Below are 18,165 nucleotides of genomic sequence, written 5' to 3'. Positions count from 1 at the left end.
CAAGGTTGTGGCAGTGATGTACATAAATATTATGTAGTCTTTAGTAGGCTTACATTAATAAATCTCTTATATTAGTTCATAAAGTCTTAAACTTTGTTTTTTGAACCTTTAGTCGGCGAGGCTCTGGCCTGGGCAAAAGAGGAGCAGCTGAGGCTCGCCGACAGGAGAAGATGGCTGATCCTGACAACAACCAGGATGGAGTTAACTCTTCAGCTGCACGGACAGATGAGCCTCCCCAGGGAGCTGCAGGTAAGAAGGAATTCCAGAATTTTTTCCCATAGTTGCTAGCATAAAATTCTTTGCATTTAAAAATAGTTAAACGGATTAACTTCTGAAGAGACATTATTTAAGCTAGTATATAATGCTGGAAGGTTTTTGAATGAGAGGGCCCCTTACATTTGATTGCCTTTTTTTGGCTATTTAGTACATGTTTCAGTTATGCTTTTTTGTAGTATTCAGACTATATATCCACTAATCCAGATGTTATAAGCTTCTGCTACCTTTAAAAGAAGTGACTTCGGCTGATGCCACATAAATACTCCCAACTGAAAAGACATCAAACTATTCAGAATACAGAAGGCATACATTACCTGTAAAAGCTCTGTTGAAACTACTCATAAGTATTCAACAGATTTTCTGCTGAAATTGCAAGCTTGTCTGTACTGAAGAAATCTGTGACCAGGTTGAATACTGTTACTTGCACAGTTCTGTTAGAGGATAATTTTATCATCTGGTCCTAATTAGTGAGTTCAAAGGAGCTGTGCAGTAATTATGATGAATGGTAGAAAATATTAAACATTTTATACTTACAGCTGGCTACATCAGTACAAAAAGAACTAATGGGAACTAACTTCAGCATAATAATTAAGAAAATTATATATTTAAGGATACAGGTAAATCTGTCTGAAACTTAATTTTATGGACTTAGTTGTATTTTTTTCATTTTTTTGTTTTGATAAAGCCATTTTCTTCAGCTTTTGGAAAGTACTAGTCCTCTAGACTGGTCTGTTTTAAAATGGAAGTTTTATAGGACTTTGCTGGTGGCAATATTAAATGCAGTGTGCTTTTGATAGTGGAGCCTTTTTTTGATATGAGTTTTGTGGCTTTAAAGACATTAACTTGTATTAATCTTCTATTGTTTCTTTAGCTTCTAGTTCTGTTGCTGGGGCTGTAGGTATGACAACTTCTGGAGAAAGTGAGTCAGATGATTCTGAGATGGGAAGACTACAAGGTATAAAAGTTGTTACTAATTTACCTTTTTGGTTGTTAGCAGCCTATAAATAGCCATACCTACACAAACTCTGTATGACATTTAAGTGGGAAGGCTGTATTTTTGTTTCACTGTCTGTGAATGTGTTTTTGCTTACAGTAATTCTGAAGCAGGGATTTACAAGCCTTAATGCACAAAAGATGCAAGGATGTCTGAAGGAGGGTGGCATAGTGTCTTTATTCATTTTTACTACTGATGATTTTCTAGGAGGAGGCTGGGGGGGGAACTGAGAACTCAGTCATATTAAGTGTGAAAGCTCAAGTATGAACATACTCTTTGCAAACATGTTTTAAGTTTAGAGGCCAGGTTAGGCCTACTATACTCTGCCTGCTTCTGGATAACTTTTTTTTTTTTGTGCTTGTCATTCATACCCGTGTTGCTGTAAGCTTTGACCAAAAAAAGTCTGAATGTTCTTAAAATGCTTGCTTTTGTGCTTGGGCTAAAGGAGTCTGGTCTCTCAAAACCAGAGAGTATGACAGGTATAAACTCAGTTTGCATGTCCTGCAACTGGTCCAATGATTTTGCTTCTACATTGCAGGGAGTCCTGAGATCATGATCTCCCTTGCAAATGACAGGTTTTTGTTAATCTGGATATTTAATGTGGAAGTGAGAGCTGTCAGTATCAGTTCATTTGCTTATAGTTCTCAGTAAGTATAGGTATGCATTAGGAATACTGGGCTTAATTGGTTTTCACTGTTAATGATTATTTTACTGATCAGCAGTAGTTATGGTTGCTACAGTAAAAATCCAAATCACCCACTTAGTTTAGCTTAAGTAAGAGTACTGTGAAGTGTTGAAAATCAAAGAAGAAACGTGCTAATACTTAAGAATTCTTCCTTCTCCTGCTCATCAGCAAATAAGGCTGTTGAACTTGTTTTTCAGTGTAATTTTTTTCAGAGTAGTAGGTTCTGAAAACATGAAGATAAGCTTAACCCATCCTGTGTAGTTTGAGTTCAGATTTGAAATTACAGCCTGATGTATCTGCTCTTCTGGCTCTAGGCTTATAACAGTTTAATAGATGAGATTACTTCTGTGAAATACACAGCTGTGGAAACTCAGCGGGTGACTTCATAAAGGGCCTTAATGCTCTGATAAAAACAAAAATGAGTTACTTGTTCCTTTAAGGTCATCTTTTTGGTGTTTTTTCAAAATTAAGGTAGCTGCAATTATCTAATCCTAACTCTTGAAGTATCACAATTCTAGTGGTCTTAAATGATAACATCACAGAATTTAAGCTTTTAAAAATATACGTAGAAGCTTTGACAATGGCTGTTATCCTCTGTTTGCTTTTAGCTCTATTAGAGGCTAGGGGTCTTCCTCCTCACCTGTTTGGCCCTCTTGGTCCTCGGATGTCGCAGCTCTTCCACAGGACAATTGGAAGTGGAGCTAGTAAGCAAAGTTTGTCTAATTTGACTTAATTCTTTCCACTTCCAGACTAGTAGAATTCAGCCAATAGTAAATCTAATATTTGTATTAGCTTCATAGTTTAGTATGGTATTTTACGTGTTGGAGACTTGTATGTCATGATAGTGCTAGACCACTTGTCAACAATTTTAATTTGCTTATCTTCCTTTAAGGAAGAAAAAATTTGCCTTAGCTGTATTTCTTTGCTTTTCTTTTTTGGGGCATCTTAATGTTCCCTTCTAGGTGGGGAAGGGAGGGTTCCTGCCTTTTCACCCCTTCCTTATCTTTTTCTTTTGCATGATGGGCTGCTTAACAAAAGACCTCTCCAACCCTCTTGGGTTTTTTGCTAGCTTTAAACAAATGCTTAAGCTAGCTTTAAAACAATTAGTAGATGTCAGTTCTAAGTTACATTGGTTTTAGTTTCAAAAGTATCTTAGGTTTTGGACAGAATGATTTTCCTTCAGACATTGTGTCAGTGAGAATGTGGGTCCTTAGACTTGTTGCACCAGGTCTGCGCTATGCAGCTGGATGAGATGTGCACCTTCCAGTCCAAGTCTGGCTTCCCAGGAGAGCCAGAGGCAGCCTGTTAGACTGCATGCCAAGAAGAGGATGGGGTCTCATGGGTGCTCCATGTGCTGTATTATCTGGGGGGTGTTGCAAAGTCCTTTGCTGCACAAAGGTGGGATGGTTTGGGTTCTGGCATCTGCTGTAGGTTGGCAAGATGGCTGTGCTGAGCAGTGTGGCGGACTCCCTGTGCTGACCAGTCTGCACTGGAAAGGCAGCCAAGAGTGAGATTTTGTCTCCCTTCCCTATTCCCCCTTTTTATGACAGGGAAAGGAAATGAAACTACAAATACAGAGGAAAACAAACTATCTCTGGTCTTCCACTCTGGCAGAAGTATAGCATAACAGTTCCTTGAACACTTTCTAATACCTTTTTTCCTAAATTTTTTTCTGGATATCTAGGTTCTAAAGCTCAACAGCTTTTACAAGGTCTCCAAGCCACTGATGAAAGTCAGCAATTACAGGCAGTGATTGAGATGTGCCAGCTGTTGGTTATGGGAAATGAAGAAACATTAGGAGGATTTCCAGTCAAGAGTGTTGTACCAGCTTTGGTAAAGATCTAATCTCAGATTTCTATTGGAGGATATAATATTTCACTGAATGTCTTGCTTAAATAATCATCATTTATTCATTATTATTCTAGGTGTGTGTATGTGTATCATTTGACTTTGAGAGGATGTTTTGCTAAGTTTTGGTAGTCTTACTAATTTTTTAGTAGCTCAAGAATAGGCAGTGGTTCTTTTGGAATTTTTGTGAACATTCAAAATCCTGAGTCAAAAGCTACCATAGTGATTCGTACCCTTTTAATGATGATATCTAGATATATTTTTCTAAACAAACAATGCTTTTTTTTTAAACAGATAACACTGCTGCAGATGGAGCACAACTTTGACATTGTAAGTTGTTTGTAATATTTAAGAAGCTTTTGAAATGTAAAAATGTTTCTGAACTTAAAATCAAATATCTGTATATTTAATAGATGAATCATGCGTGTCGGGCCTTAACATACATGATGGAAGCACTTCCCAGATCGTCTGCTGTAGTGGTAGATGCAATTCCTGTCTTCTTGGAAAAGGTAAAATGAAGTTAAAACAAGGATAAAAACAGCATGAGGGGATTTTATCTTTTGTTTTAACTTTCGGAAATGCCATTAAGATGGTGGCTTCTTTTCATGGTTTACACGATAATACAAAATGCGTGAGAAGCTTCTAAAGCCAGGCTTAATCTTTGCTCCCACCCTTACTGAAAAGTGCTCTCTTCTTCACTGAGAACTTTTTGTTGGATTGGTGCTGCAAGCATACAAAATGTGTAATTAAATGAGCTGTTGCCTCTTGGAGTAGCTCCATGGCTGAGGTAGCCTTAAACTGGCAGGCTTGGTCAAAGCTGCCTTCATTAGCATATGTGTCTTAGTAGAGGCTGTATGTCCAAGTGTTACTCAAGATGATTATTTTTGCACATTGGTTTAGAAATTGATATACAAGCTTTTTTGTTTTCTTGCAGCTGCAAGTTATCCAGTGCATTGATGTGGCAGAGCAGGCGCTTACAGCCCTGGAGATGTTGTCACGCAGGCACAGTAAAGCCATTTTGCAGGCAGTAAGTAAAACCAAAAAAAGGCAGTTTTGCTAGCTCTACATCTTGGTAATCTTCTGTGAAGATGAAATAAGAAAACAACTTTCTGTGACTTTGGCAGTACTGAGAGTGAAAATGTTTGTTTGTTCTGTTATAGGGTGGGTTGGCAGACTGTTTGCTGTATCTGGAATTCTTCAGTATAAATGCACAAAGGAATGCACTAGCTATCGCTGCCAACTGCTGCCAGAGTATAACGCCTGATGAGTTTCACTTTGTGGCAGACTCTTTGCCACTGCTAACACAAAGGTTAACCCATCAGGTAAGAAGTTGTTAAAAAACGGAACATTCTGATTCTGATCTGAAAGCAGTTCATAGCAGTCTCTAGACACCTGGTTCTTTGCTGTGTGTTACTTGCCTTTGCAAGGTGTTAATTTACTTCAAGTTTCTGTATGGCCAGGTTGTGATATACCAATGTACATATGGACCTGTTGTGGTTCTGTAAATGTGACATTTTATAAAATAAGACAAATAAGGTACTTCAGCTCAAAGCATGGTTTTGTAGTCCTTGTAAGAACAAGGACATCAGTGAGAGCAAGTCCAGTACTATTACTGGTTTTATTTTTTCTTAAAAGATGGGTTGCAAGGTTCTTGCCCACTCTAAATTCATAACACCCTCAGTTTCAATTCTTGTGCTTTAACTTTTTGAGAGGGAGTTTATGGCATTTCTAAAAAGTGCCTGCTTTAGTACAATAGTTGGAAGTGATGAATCTGAAACCAAGGGGATCTTAAGGGCTACATATCCTGCAGTGCTGCTGTGTTCATAAATGAGCACTTAAAATGACTGGTGCACCAGAAGAGATTTTTGGTGATCTGCTTGGTTGGCAGATCCCTGTTAAATAGATGAAAGAGGAGAAATATTTTGGTTGTTAACAAATTCAGTAATTGGAAGCTTCCAGGTAATGGTTTTGTGTATTCTTGTGCTATTCTTAATTTTGCCTACATCATCTTGCTGAAAGACTACTTGAATCTTTGAGGCAACTTCTAAGAAGCCAAATGACAGCTTTAGATTGTACCCTAGAAACAGGAAGCACCATTCTCACCAGTAGTAGGGACAAGTATTGATACTGATCTCTGAAGAGAAGCTACAACCCACCAAAGTAAGATTTCAAGAAATGTTGAAGTGGAAATTTTCTGGAAAAGAATCTTGAGTTAGCTCTTAACAGAATAGTTGAGGTTGGAAGAGGTCTCTGTTATGTAGTCCCAGTTCCCCTGCAAGGTGAGCTGGAGCAGATTGCCCAGGAGCATGTCCAGATGACTTTTTTTTTTCCTGTTTTTAAGTCTCTAAGGATGGAGACTTAGTCTCTCAGGCTAACCTTTATCAGCGCTCAGCCACCCTTATAGTTAGTGTTTCATTATGTTCAGGCAAATTTTTTTTTAGCACTTAATTGAACTTTTAACTAGAACTATCTTGAGGGCAGTCTTATGTCTTTAGATTTGCTGTGTTGTCTATGCTGCATAATATCAAAATCACATTTCATGTAGTCTATAGAACAGTAAACTTCACTCCTGCTTGTTACTTCGGCTTTCTGGCTCTTTTCCCTATTTTTTCCTCCTTGCAGAATCCAAAAAGAATATTAGAGATCAATTTATTCATCTCTAAAGGTCCCTAAAGGTATTTGTTTTGCAAGTGGGGGGCTGTTTCCCAGGGAATATGTAGGAAGCACAGCTGTATCAGGAGGTCACTGTAGACTGTCAAAAACCCAGAGCTGTAATGTTCTGTAAAATGTGATTAGACTAGCCGTTTTGGAGAAATTCTGTAAATGCCTCAAAATGACAGGATGTTGTAATGCAAGTTAAAATATTTCAATTTAAACAAAACTTTTTTTATAACAGGACAAAAAGTCTGTTGAAAGCACTTGTCTGTGTTTTGCACGGCTAGTGGACAACTTCCAGCATGAAGAGGTAAGAGTGTGGATGGGGGTACATTTCTGCTTTCTGCTCCACCCAGCCTGTTTCTCTTGAGGGCTCACCTTTCAGGGACTAATGTTTCCCATTTTATTGTTCCCTCCTGAAGAACTTGCTGCAGCAGGTTGCTTCCAAGGACTTGTTAACAAATATCCAGCAGCTTTTGGTCGTGACACCTCCTATCCTGAGCTCAGGAATGTTCATCATGGTGGTGCGCATGTTCTCCCTGATGTGCTCCAACTGCCCCACACTTGCAGTCCAGCTTATGAAGCAAAGTGAGTTCTTACTCTTCCATGTTCTAGGGTGCCTGTTCATCTTAATGCCTACAGTCAGTACAGACCTCTTGTGCACTTGATCATTTAAATACTCTGTACTTTTATTTTTTCTCTCTCTTACTGTGTTTCACCTGGGATAAAAAGTTAAATTAAACTTGTTAAAAGCTTTTATCCAGAGGGGTTTTTATCCTTTTTCCTAGTTCTAGCTGTTGTCATTGCAGTGCTCACTTAATTTTGAGTATGTATTGGCTGTACAAGCTATTCTTTCCAACACAAGCTGAATAATTATTTTCTTAGTTTTTAACATGTGGGGGAACCATGCACTTTAAGTACTGCTTCAAGGGGAAAGCATTAACCAAAGTAACTGCTCTAGAGCTGTCTTAGTTGTCACTTGTTTTCTTCGTTCCATCTCACAGATTTTGACTGACCAATTCAACTGCCCTGTGTCTTCCCCTGTTTTCTTCTGTCTTGTGTATTGAGTAGTGTTTCTCCTCTAGTTGTCCCTTAAAGGAAAAATCACAAACCCGAGACCTGAGAACAAACACATTTCTTAGTGTTTGGAGAAAGACTTTTGTCCTATAGTCCACTCTGTTTGCCTTGGGCAGTAACTATCTCTTCTGTGTAGTGTCCAACAGAAAATAGAATCCATATCTGATACAGGAAGTCTCATGAATAATAATTTTATAGATATTGCAGAAACACTTCACTTCCTCCTTTGTGGAGCCTCAAATGGGAGTTGTCAAGAACAAATTGACCTTGTCCCACGAAGTCCTCAAGAACTTTATGAACTTACTTCTCTTATCTGGTAAGTCTTGCAGTCCTAGGTTTTGGGCATCGTTGGTATGTTAAAATCCTTAACTTCACTAAAATAAGGCAAACAGTTTTCAGCTTAGACGGACTTGATTGTATGCTTCTAGTAAAATACTGTTTTAATGTTCTTTACAGTGAACTGATGCCTTGCCTGCCAAAAGAGGGAATCTTTGCTGTTGATACTATGCTAAAGAAAGGAAATGCACAAAACACAGATGGTGCAATATGGCAATGGCGAGATGACAGGGGTCTCTGGCATCCCTATAACAGGATTGATAGTCGAATAATAGAGGTAGTAATTCCACACATTTGTGTGGTGATGCTTTTCAAATCTGCGTGCGGTTGTATAGGGAATTGAGTGCTTTCTCTGTCTTTAAAAAAATCACTCTTGATCTTTTTGAGTAAGAAATGCAAGTTTCCTCAAACATCCTGCTGTAATATTGCACTATTTTGGTGTTCAGCCATACCAAATCAATTAATTGCTATCCTTATTGTATTTCTGTCACTATGTTACCCCTCTCCTCACCTTTCATACAGTTTTCTGTTTGTTAGGGATTTCTTAACTTTAAACTCTTCCTTGATTTTAGGCAGCTCATCAGGTTGGTGAGGATGAGATAAGTCTGTCTACACTTGGGCGTGTCTATACTATTGATTTTAACTCTATGCAGCAAATAAATGAGGATACTGGAACAGCTCGTGCCATTCAGCGAAAACCAAACCCTTTAGCCAATACAAATACTAGTAAGTACAGCTCAGGAAACACCTGGGCTTTCTAGTTGTGGCTAATTTATGCTAGGTTGTGCAGCAGTTTACTGCTAAATGGTTTTCTTATGGCTTCTGTGGAGCATCAAACTATTCTGATTTATATGAATGAAGAAAGCTTCATAACAAAACTTGTAGTGTTGACATATGCGCTTTTTAACGTGCAAACTCCTCCTGGGACCTGAAAATGTATTGAATTGGGAGGGATCTGGGAGTGTTCCTGGCTTGGGATTTCTGAACCAGTTGTTTTTATGCTGCTCTTTTATTTAACAAAGACTCTGTGAGGGCTTCTTACTATTATACAGAAATATGTAAGAAAACTGAAGAAAAAAGATCAAATTCTTAGAAAAGAGGAGGTTTTGTACCTACTTAATGACTTTTACTTCTGGTTCTTGAATTTTATCTTTTCAATTTGAGAGCTGAATTAAATCAGTTTTAATAAAAGAAAGTAATCATTAGAGCAGAGATGAAAAGATCTGTCCAGTGATTTGTTGCGCACTTTGTCTCACAGGTGGACATTCGGAATTGAAGAAGGATGATGCTCGAGCACAATTAATGAAAGAGGACCCAGAACTGGCAAAATCCTTTATCAAAACACTGTTTGGTGTTCTTTATGAAGTATATAGTTCTTCAGCTGGACCTGCTGTTAGACACAAGTGCCTTAGAGCAATTCTTAGGATAATTTATTTTGCTGATGCTGAACTTCTGAAGGATGTGCTGAAAAACCATGCTGTTTCAAGGTGGGTTCATTAACTGCTGCAAATGAAATTAATTTTGAGCTTACAGCTCTAACTTGGTGATTACTTTCTTTGAATCATCTTTTTCAGGGAAAAATTATACTTTTAAAGACTTAATTTTCCAAAAGCTGAGGCTGCCTGCTCTGCAGGAATTTTTTTGCATTACAGATTTTGCAGTAGTTGCGAATGCTAGACATTCTTACTAGAAACTTAGGTGGCCTCTGGCTGTGTGCACTGGGAGTGTCTAATATTACCCTTTATTGGTTTTTTGATTTCTAAAAATTGCCTATGATATTCTCTGAGGGCAAGATAACTTTTGAGGTAATGCATTGTGAACGATAATAGATACTAATAGCGTTCAACTGGTAAGTTTTATTCATGAAACCTCTCCTACGTGTTACACATAAAGCTGGGGATCTGAGGATGCAACTGGAAAAGAAACCGAATAGTTTTTCAAAGACAGTACCAAGTTCCAGAACACCATGTTTATAAAAGTCTCTCTACTGTTTGCCATGTTAAAACATAGTAAAAGGGATATAGGTAGGAAGAGAACTATTTCAGTGCTTTTATTGATAGCTTTTATAAAAGCACTATGCAATTTGTTTGCTTTCAGTCTCCAGTGCTGTGTATACAAGATGAACTGACTTGATTTAAAAAGAAAACCCCAACCAAAAACCCACAAAGCTAATTCTAATAAATTGTCTGTTTTAGTCATATTGCCTCCATGCTGTCGAGTCAAGACCTTAAGATAGTAGTTGGAGCCCTGCAGATGGCAGAGATTTTAATGCAAAAGTTACCTGACATTTTTAGTGTTTACTTCAGAAGAGAAGGTAAATCGTGGTTTGTGTTTTTTTTTTTTCTCTTCACCTCTTTATGTAGTATTTTAAAAATGTGTGTCCACTGTCCCCAAGCTGTAAAAATTGACCATCGTTCTTGAATAATAAAGGCGGATCTGTGCAAGCTCCCCTTGTATTACTAGGGAGGAGCTGACCCAGACTCTGTAGGAGATGAGCTTGTGTTTTCAGAATCTGAAGCAAGTTTGTACAGGCTTATTGGATACTAATGAACTCACTTAGCCTGAAGATGGCTCACTGAAATTAGATGGGAAGTCTTACTGGAGAAAACCGATGGATCTTTAGCAGGAAGTCTTCGTACTAGTCTTTGTGCTTGGGGTTTCTTTAGCTACTGTTCATACTGCTCTAATTTTTTAACTTTTTTAAGCTGTGTAGGTTAACTTTTTAAAGAAAATATTTAACTGTTTTTAAAGCTTAGTATTGATGGGTGGGGTGAGCAAACGCTGCCTGCCATAGTCAAAGTAGAGTTTCAAATAACACTCAGTTCTACCTTTTCAAATGCCCTTGTTCCTGCCACCACGTCTCTACCGCCCCCTCCTCTCCCTGTACCCCAAACTAACCCACCAAACAAAGATCTATTCTGTCTCAAAGGGGTGATGCACCAAGTGAAGAACTTGGCAGAGTCTGAGGCTTTGCTGACAAGCCCCCCAAAAGTATGCACTAATGGATCAGGAACGCTGGGAACCACTACGACCATAAGTACTGGGACAGCCACTGCTGCCAGCAACGCAGCTGCAGATTTGGGCTCTCCCAGTTTACAGCACAGCCGGGAGGATTCCTTGGATCTGAGCCCACAGGGGTAAGTGCACTTCCTGAAAAATAATCTGTTCATTCTGGCTTTGGTGCTTTCTTGTTGTGGGGGTTTTGGGGTTTTTTTTATCTTTTTAAAAAAAAAGTCTTGAGTGGCATGGGCTGTCCACATGATCATCTGCATTTTGCTGTGGTATTTTCCTCTAAAAAACTAAATTGGAGTGGTGTTGAATTTTTCAGTGGGTAGTTCAGATTAATTCTATATTAAATGTTTAAAAGAGGAAAAAAAGCAGTTACCAGGTAGTTAGGTCATAATTATATTAAATCATTTTCTGTTTTGGGAGAATGTCAAGAGCAACAGCTTGTAGTCTCATCTAACTGTTAAGGACAGTGATTCTTTCAGAGCTATGGGACATGGTTCCTTTCTGCTGGAGACTGGAGGAAAAATAAATTATAATAAATTAAGTTTTGTTGGAAGGCAATCGCTTTGAACACTTGTAGAATTAAAATACAGTGTAGGAATAAATTACTAGTTTGCTGTTATTTTAAAGGTCAAATATTTGTCACTTTAAACAAGAACTGAAAGATGTGAACTTGTCAAATGTAGTGATTGATGAGTAAAAATGCCACAAATTGGTGAAGAAGTGTTTACTGGGCTTTTATAAGGGAAGGCATGTCAAATATCCAGTGTTGGTTGGAGCTTATTCAGTAGAGATTTTTTTTTTCATTTTAAGTCTGTTCAAATAAATGGATGAACAAATGGTTACACAAATTAAAGCATGAAAATGAGAAACCTCTGTTTAGTGTCACTTCTGGCTATACTTGGCTGCTCATAATGAAAGATGACAGCCAGCAAATCCCTTCCTTTCTTGACAGAGTTTGTCCTGTCAATTATAGAGTTGAGGCCCCCCTGCTCCTAGAGCAGGGAATATCCTTGTTATGGGATGTTCTTGAATTCTGTTGAATTCTTGAACCTCTTCTTGAATTTTCAAGGAAGCAGCTGGCAGATGCATCTTAAACTGAGAGAGGCATGTGTGCATGAATATATACATATATATATTCCTGGGTGGAAATAAGTAACTTCATTTTTAAATTTGGACAGACGACTGAGTGATGTTCTAAAGAGAAAAAGACTGCCAAAACGAGGGCCAAGGAGACCAAAATACTCCCCTCCAAGAGATGATGACAAAGTAGACAATCAAGGTAAATAATTCTTAAAGTATGATACTTTTACCTCCTTTTAAAGTAAGCTTATAAACTGCAGAAAGAGCTAGTAATATACCTGTTGATTTTAAATTTTGTCTTTTTATTCCCTCCAGCTAAAAGCCCTACAACTACTCAGTCTCCTAAATCTTCTTTCTTGGCAAGTTTAAATCCTAAAACATGGGGAAGATTAAGCACACAGTCCAACAGTAATAATATTGAACCAGCACGAACAGCAGGAGTAAGTGGTCTTGCAAGGGCTGCTTCCAAGGATACCATTTCCAATAACAGGTATGCACCCAAAAAAATCAAAATATTTGTAACATGATGTTCACTATGATCAGGGGATTAAGTAGCAGCTACAAAGAAGTTGGAGCTTAACCAAAAAATATCCGGAAAAAGAATCAAGAAATTAAGGTAGCGAAAATAACATTGGAATAGTTTAAAAGTTGCATGGTAGGGGAAAATGGGAGAACTGAGAAAAACAATGCAAGAAGTGATCTGTAGAGAAAAGTACTTGACTCTGTTGGAATAAAAGTAAAGGGTTTTCTATGACTGCTGTTTAACATGGACAGAATTATACTCAGGCTGTATTTACTTGTAATATTAATGTATGCAAATGCTAAGTGTGGCTAAATGCCTTCTGTGTGCTTCTTTACAGAGAAAAAATTAAGGGCTGGATTAAGGAGCAAGCCCATAAATTTGTAGAACATTACTTTAGTTCTGAAAACATGGATGGAAGCAATCCTGCACTAAATGTATTACAGAGACTTTGCACTGCAACTGAACAACTCAACCTCCAGGTTAGAAGTGGCAAACTTACAGTTGGGGGGAGTAATTTTTTGCCTTGGCTTATGAGTCATTATGACTTGGAGTCATTTTTTAGAATGAGTGTGTAAGCTCTGACACATACACCACTTAGGATAAAGGACCAGTCCTGGCAATGTATCATTTGCATAGCTCTTTATTTCAAATTTGAAAGCTCTACAGTTAAGTGTCAGGTATTGACTTTATTCTTAAAGAACAATACCATTTGTAGGAAGAACTTTGAGACTGGGGGGAGGAGGAGAGGGAAGCAGCATTTTGTTAAAATGGTAGAAGATATACAGATTGGGGAAAATGCAGTAGCATGTCAAGAATTTCAGCCTTGCTTTTCAGACAGTTGTGGTCCTTGACAGGTGATCCAAACATGTAACTTCTAAACCAGCACAAGAGCTGAGCTGTGCTCTGTGCTTTGATCTGAGCAATTGTTAAAATATGAAACTTTCCCTCCTCCTCTCTCCCACACAGATGTCATGTAAAACATACCAATCTGAGTTGTTGGGGTTTTGTTTGGTTTTTTTCATTAGACAGAAAGCATCCGTACTTGGAGCGCATCTTTACCTTGCATATGACAGGCATGCGACCTGTATTTTTTGTGAAAGTAGAGAAATTGTAGCTGTTGCCTGTAATGTCTCCCCTTGAACAGAAACATGCTTATCAGATTATTTGCCCTGTGTTGCTGCATCTATTGAGTTACTACACATTCCAGACTTTGCTTTTTTCCTCTCCCTTTAGAGCTGTTCCATGCAGTAGAAGGAAATCTAGCATTTCTTAAGCCCTTAATACCTGGGTAGTGAAACACTCTCTTCATATTTTTCAGGTGGATGGTGGAACAGAGTGCCTTGTAGAAATCCGTAGCATTGTCTCGGAATCTGACGTCTCCTCATTTGAAATCCAGCATAGTGGGTTTGTTAAACAACTGCTGCTCTATTTGACATCTAAAAGTGAAAAAGATGCTGTTAGCAGGGATATCAGATTGAAAAGATTTCTTCATGTATTTTTTTCTTCTCCAGTAAGTTTTCTTGTTTATTTTTTTTGGCATTAGTTGTCTTCCTCTCAAATTTTCTTTCTCAAAAAACATCTGAGAGGTTCTATGTAGACCTTACCTTAAAGGTGGAATACAGAAAGAATGTTTTGTTTATGTCTTAAGTTGTATAACACTGCGACTTTCACATTGTTCAGTGTCTTTATAGGTCATGAACATTTTTGAGTACCCTGTAATTACAGAAAGTTCCACACAGCAGTGGAAAAAATTCCAGAATGGCCAGTTGTCTGAGTTTTGAAGAACTTCTGTCTTTCGAGTTGATATGGAAGGAAAAAGTTTGGATAGTAATATTATCACTTAGGACTAAATACTGCAAGAAACTGGTGTTCTGTTTTTAAAGGAAGAAATTTGAAGTGGAAGAGAGGAAAGCAGATAACTCAAAATTCCAAAAAGCTTGTTGCTCATGGTTAAGGGTGAATGCTTAAAAGCTTTTTGGGCTATTCAGTTGAAACCAGGAGAGAAAAGTACATTCTTTGAAAGAGGTCTTTCATAAACTTATGTCATTTACTCATCCTAATACTGCTACTACTTTCAGTGAGAGTGGGGATTCTTAATTTGGGATATAAATTGTTTAGGATGGTGTAATTCAAGCAGATAACAAAAGACTGGACTATATTTCAGCTTCCTGGAGAAGAGCCCCTTGGAAGATTAGAGCCATTAGAAAATGCACCTTTGTTGGCATTAGTCCATAAAATGAACAACTGCCTCAGTCAGATGGAACAGTTTCCTGTTAAAGTGCATGACTTCCCTAGTGGAAATGGAACAGGGAGCAGGTAAGGATTAATGCTCAGGTAACAGTTTTGTTGGAAGCTTTTGTTTTCTAAAACTTGTTTCAAAGAACACTAAAAGGACAAGTACAAGTAGAAGTACAATTACAAGAGGAGGTAATGGAAACTTCTGACTCTGTTAAAGACAGTAGCAATAACCCTTTATTTTTATTTTTTTTTGGTCAGAGGAAGATGGAATATTTTAGTAAATGTTTGCTTATCATCTTGAAACTTGTCTCACTTAAATCTGGGGTAGTTTAAATGTAATCTCTAAATTTACCCTTTAAAAATCCAAATGTCTTCCTTGTCCCCATGTAACACTGTAAACACTGCAAAGAAACAATCTATTTATTACTTGGACACTAATTTAATTACTCTGCTAAAAAACATCAATGTACTCAACCTCATTATTCATATAGGTTCTGTTCTGTAGGATGATAGTGCATTAAGTGATAAGGCTTGGCTGTCAATAGAGTTTAAAATGCTGTAGACCTGCCCTGAGTCTTAAGGTACAGAATAAATTTGCCATCCTGCTTGGTAGTTGTGTTATAAGTAACAAATCTGAGTGACTAAAGACCTGTTTCTACAATTTCTTTTCTATACTTCAGTAAATCAACGCAAGTTTTTATTTATGATTTAATAGTGAATCTGTTTCAATACAGTTGCATATAAGTTTTGAAAATATTTTTTGGTACTGGTTAAAAGCTTAGCATGAGAAGAGGAGCACTGAAAATGAATTTTTGAAAATTGTTTTTTAAAATTAGAAATGCCAAAGGTCTTCTGTATCTCAGGTAGTTAAGGTAGTGTGGAGGGGTTTTTTTTTTTTTTCATTAATGGTGACACAACATCCATGTAATTTGAATTGGAGCCTCACACAATAGCATTAATCTAACATTAAAATTCAGTACTTGTTTATTGTGAAACTTAGGATCAGTGGGAATTAATGCATTACACAGATTTCTTATTAGAAGAAAATAGTGTCTGTGTACTGGCTTTTACAAATAGTATTTGCTCTGTAATCTCAGAATGCTTCCTTACCTGTATTATTTTTTTAAAAAGTGGGATAACTACCAAAGTTAAAAAGCTGCTAATCATAGAAGCAAAGTCCTGCTGTTCTTTTTGCTAGAAGATGAAATACGGGAAGCCAGAAAGCTGTAGCATTGTTTGACTGCAAGTTTTACTGTGGATTATGTCAATGAGGATTTTGAGGCATTAAGTTTTGGTAGTCTTTTACTAGCACCTGGAAATACAAGCAGCCCAAGATAAGAGGCTTGTTGTATAAAACCAGCTAGCTTGAGTATTGATAGTTTGGTGTGGTGGAATGTATATATAAACTATTCTTGGCAAGAAAAGAAACAGAGGAGCATTCAGGTTTTCTCTTCAGGTCTTTACTGAAAAAAAATCTGTTGAAATGAACACATGTGTTTTCCATGCCCATTTCTGATCCTCGTTGCACTGCTCATAAATACAGCTCTAAATCTCCTGTGTTATGAGCTGACCACTGAGCTAGTTCAGATTTCAAAGATGGTCAGTATAGGCCATATTGTAATCAGACCTTAGGCTGAGCTTTCTCTGTTTCATGTTGCTTCCAGATTTTGTTCAACTTGGATTCTGTTGTTCTTATAGAAGACAACTTACAATCTATTTATCCAAACTATAGTAGCTTATTTTTAGAGAGATAGTCTGACAAATAATACTCTGAACAAGTAAAATCATAAATGCATATATAAGCCTATTTTATTGCATTTTTAATACAATTATGGTTATTAGATTCTTTGTGTAGCAACTTTTTTCACAAATTATTTTGAGTTTTTCTCTTAACAGAGGATCCCAAGCTTTAAAATTCTTCAATACACATCAATTAAAATGCCAACTGCAAAGACATCCAGACTGTGCTAATGTGAAACAGTGGAAAGGTGGACCTGTGAAGATTGATCCTCTGGCTTTGGTACAAGCCATTGAAAGATACCTTGTAGTTAGAGGTATTTATATATTATACAGTCACTTGTGTTTTCCTTTTTGGAATAGTTGCTGCTGTCAATGTAGAGTCTGTAAAAACCTGTGAGGATTATGCTGAAGACAAATGGATGGTACCTATGAAGATACCTTGCTCGCCAGGGAGGAGATTAAAGCTGTAGAGAATCTTCCTTTTCTGGGACAAACTGTTTTCTGTGGTAAACATTTCAGTCAAAATACTAACAGAAGTATTACTGCTTTACTGTCACACTGGCTGTAGCTTGGCATTTTTGATGCCAAGTGTTGATACTGAAATTTGTTCTAGCAGTTCTGAATCTTACTGTTTTTAACTGATACGTTTTGGAACCGATTTAAAGTTTTAGGAGTTATAACAGAGTACCAAAGCATTGTTACCTTTAATGAAAAAAGGCAAATGAAGACATCTTTCTTCTCTCTTGCCTCAGGTTATGGAAGAGTTAGAGAAGATGATGAAGATAGTGATGATGATGGGTCAGATGAAGAAATAGATGAATCTTTGGTAAGCTTTTGCTCTCAGACAGGGAGGGTGCAGTGTGGGGTGGGCCTTAAAGAAAAGCTATGCAACAAGTTTCCTAACTTGTATGGTTATTGGTTTGTTTTTTTTTTTGTTCAGGCTGCTCAGTTCTTAAATTCAGGGAATGTGAGACATAGATTGCAGTTCTACATTGGAGATCACTTGCTGCCATACAATATGACTGTGTACCAAGCAGTCAGGCAGTACAGTTTACAGGCTGAGGAAGAGAGGGAGTCTACAGATGATGAAAGCAACCCACTGGGAAGAGCTGGGATTTGGACAAAAACGCACACCATTTGGTAAGTTGCTTAGAGAAATCCAGGAATAACTTCTCCAGTTGACTAAATGCATATATATCAAGAAATTTTGAATATAGCTGTCTTTTTATCTCTTTGAAAACTGTGGAGCTTTGAATTTCCTGATGTGCTTGAGATATTTAAAACTTCGTAAGAATTCATTGCTAGCTACTGACATTTTTTCTAGTTCTGAGTTAAGCTGATGAACAAGAAATGAGGAATTTTAAATGACAGCTGCCAGATGGGGAGAAACAATTCTTAGTGTTAGGTAACTGGCCACAAACAGTAGAGAATGTGCAGTATACAACTAATGGTCAACTTCACAGTAATTTTCCTAGTTAATTGCTGTGAAAGTGAATGTGTTCTTCAGCCATACTCTGCAAGAAACATTGATGCATGACTGCTGAACATCTTAATGTTCAGCTGTCTCATTCTTTTTAGTATTTAAATGTACTGAAGAAAAAAGCAAACAAATAAAACCCCACAAAACAACAACTAAAAAATGCCAGAACCTAACCTAACCCTAACTCTAACCTCAGTCACTTTGGGGTTTTGTTTATATAC

General features: G+C 37.5%; 1 protein-coding gene across 50 annotated transcripts in view; it reads left to right on the top strand.

Annotated features, from left to right (window-relative positions):
• The window catches only part of TRIP12 (thyroid hormone receptor interactor 12), an 80,070-nt gene that overhangs the window by 47,809 nt on the left and 14,096 nt on the right, over positions 1-18,165 (top strand). For 20 of the 50 annotated variants that reach the window (XM_086844916.1, XM_086844917.1, XM_086844927.1 and 17 more), the window contains 24 exons: positions 113-249; positions 1,148-1,231; positions 2,564-2,659; positions 3,640-3,788; positions 4,098-4,133; positions 4,217-4,312; positions 4,738-4,830; positions 4,964-5,125; positions 6,700-6,768; positions 6,881-7,046; positions 7,734-7,851; positions 7,992-8,148; positions 8,444-8,597; positions 9,130-9,358; positions 10,067-10,185; positions 10,801-11,008; positions 12,062-12,162; positions 12,279-12,453; positions 12,824-12,965; positions 13,805-13,996; positions 14,651-14,802; positions 16,621-16,778; positions 17,217-17,290; positions 17,405-17,604. In XM_086844916.1, coding sequence (XP_086701042.1) covers positions 113-249; positions 1,148-1,231; positions 2,564-2,659; positions 3,640-3,788; positions 4,098-4,133; positions 4,217-4,312; positions 4,738-4,830; positions 4,964-5,125; positions 6,700-6,768; positions 6,881-7,046; positions 7,734-7,851; positions 7,992-8,148; positions 8,444-8,597; positions 9,130-9,358; positions 10,067-10,185; positions 10,801-11,008; positions 12,062-12,162; positions 12,279-12,453; positions 12,824-12,965; positions 13,805-13,996; positions 14,651-14,802; positions 16,621-16,778; positions 17,217-17,290; positions 17,405-17,604 — 3,267 coding nt within the window. Of the gene's footprint in view, positions 1-112; positions 250-1,147; positions 1,232-2,563; positions 2,660-3,639; positions 3,789-4,097; positions 4,134-4,216; positions 4,313-4,737; positions 4,831-4,963; positions 5,126-6,699; positions 6,769-6,880; positions 7,047-7,733; positions 7,852-7,991; positions 8,149-8,443; positions 8,598-9,129; positions 9,359-10,066; positions 10,186-10,800; positions 11,009-12,061; positions 12,163-12,278; positions 12,454-12,823; positions 12,966-13,804; positions 13,997-14,650; positions 14,803-16,605; positions 16,779-17,216; positions 17,291-17,404; positions 17,605-18,165 lie in introns of all 50 variants that reach the window. The other 30 variants (XM_086844911.1, XM_086844922.1, XM_086844937.1 and 27 more) reach the window with 3 other exon arrangements.

This window comes from Cyanistes caeruleus, chromosome 10 (assembly GCF_971803275.1).
Source record: "Cyanistes caeruleus chromosome 10, bCyaCae1.hap1.1, whole genome shotgun sequence".
Lineage (NCBI taxonomy): Eukaryota > Metazoa > Chordata > Aves > Passeriformes > Paridae > Cyanistes > Cyanistes caeruleus.
Note: the sequence above shows the minus strand (reverse complement) of the source record. Positions and strands in the feature narration are given on the sequence as shown.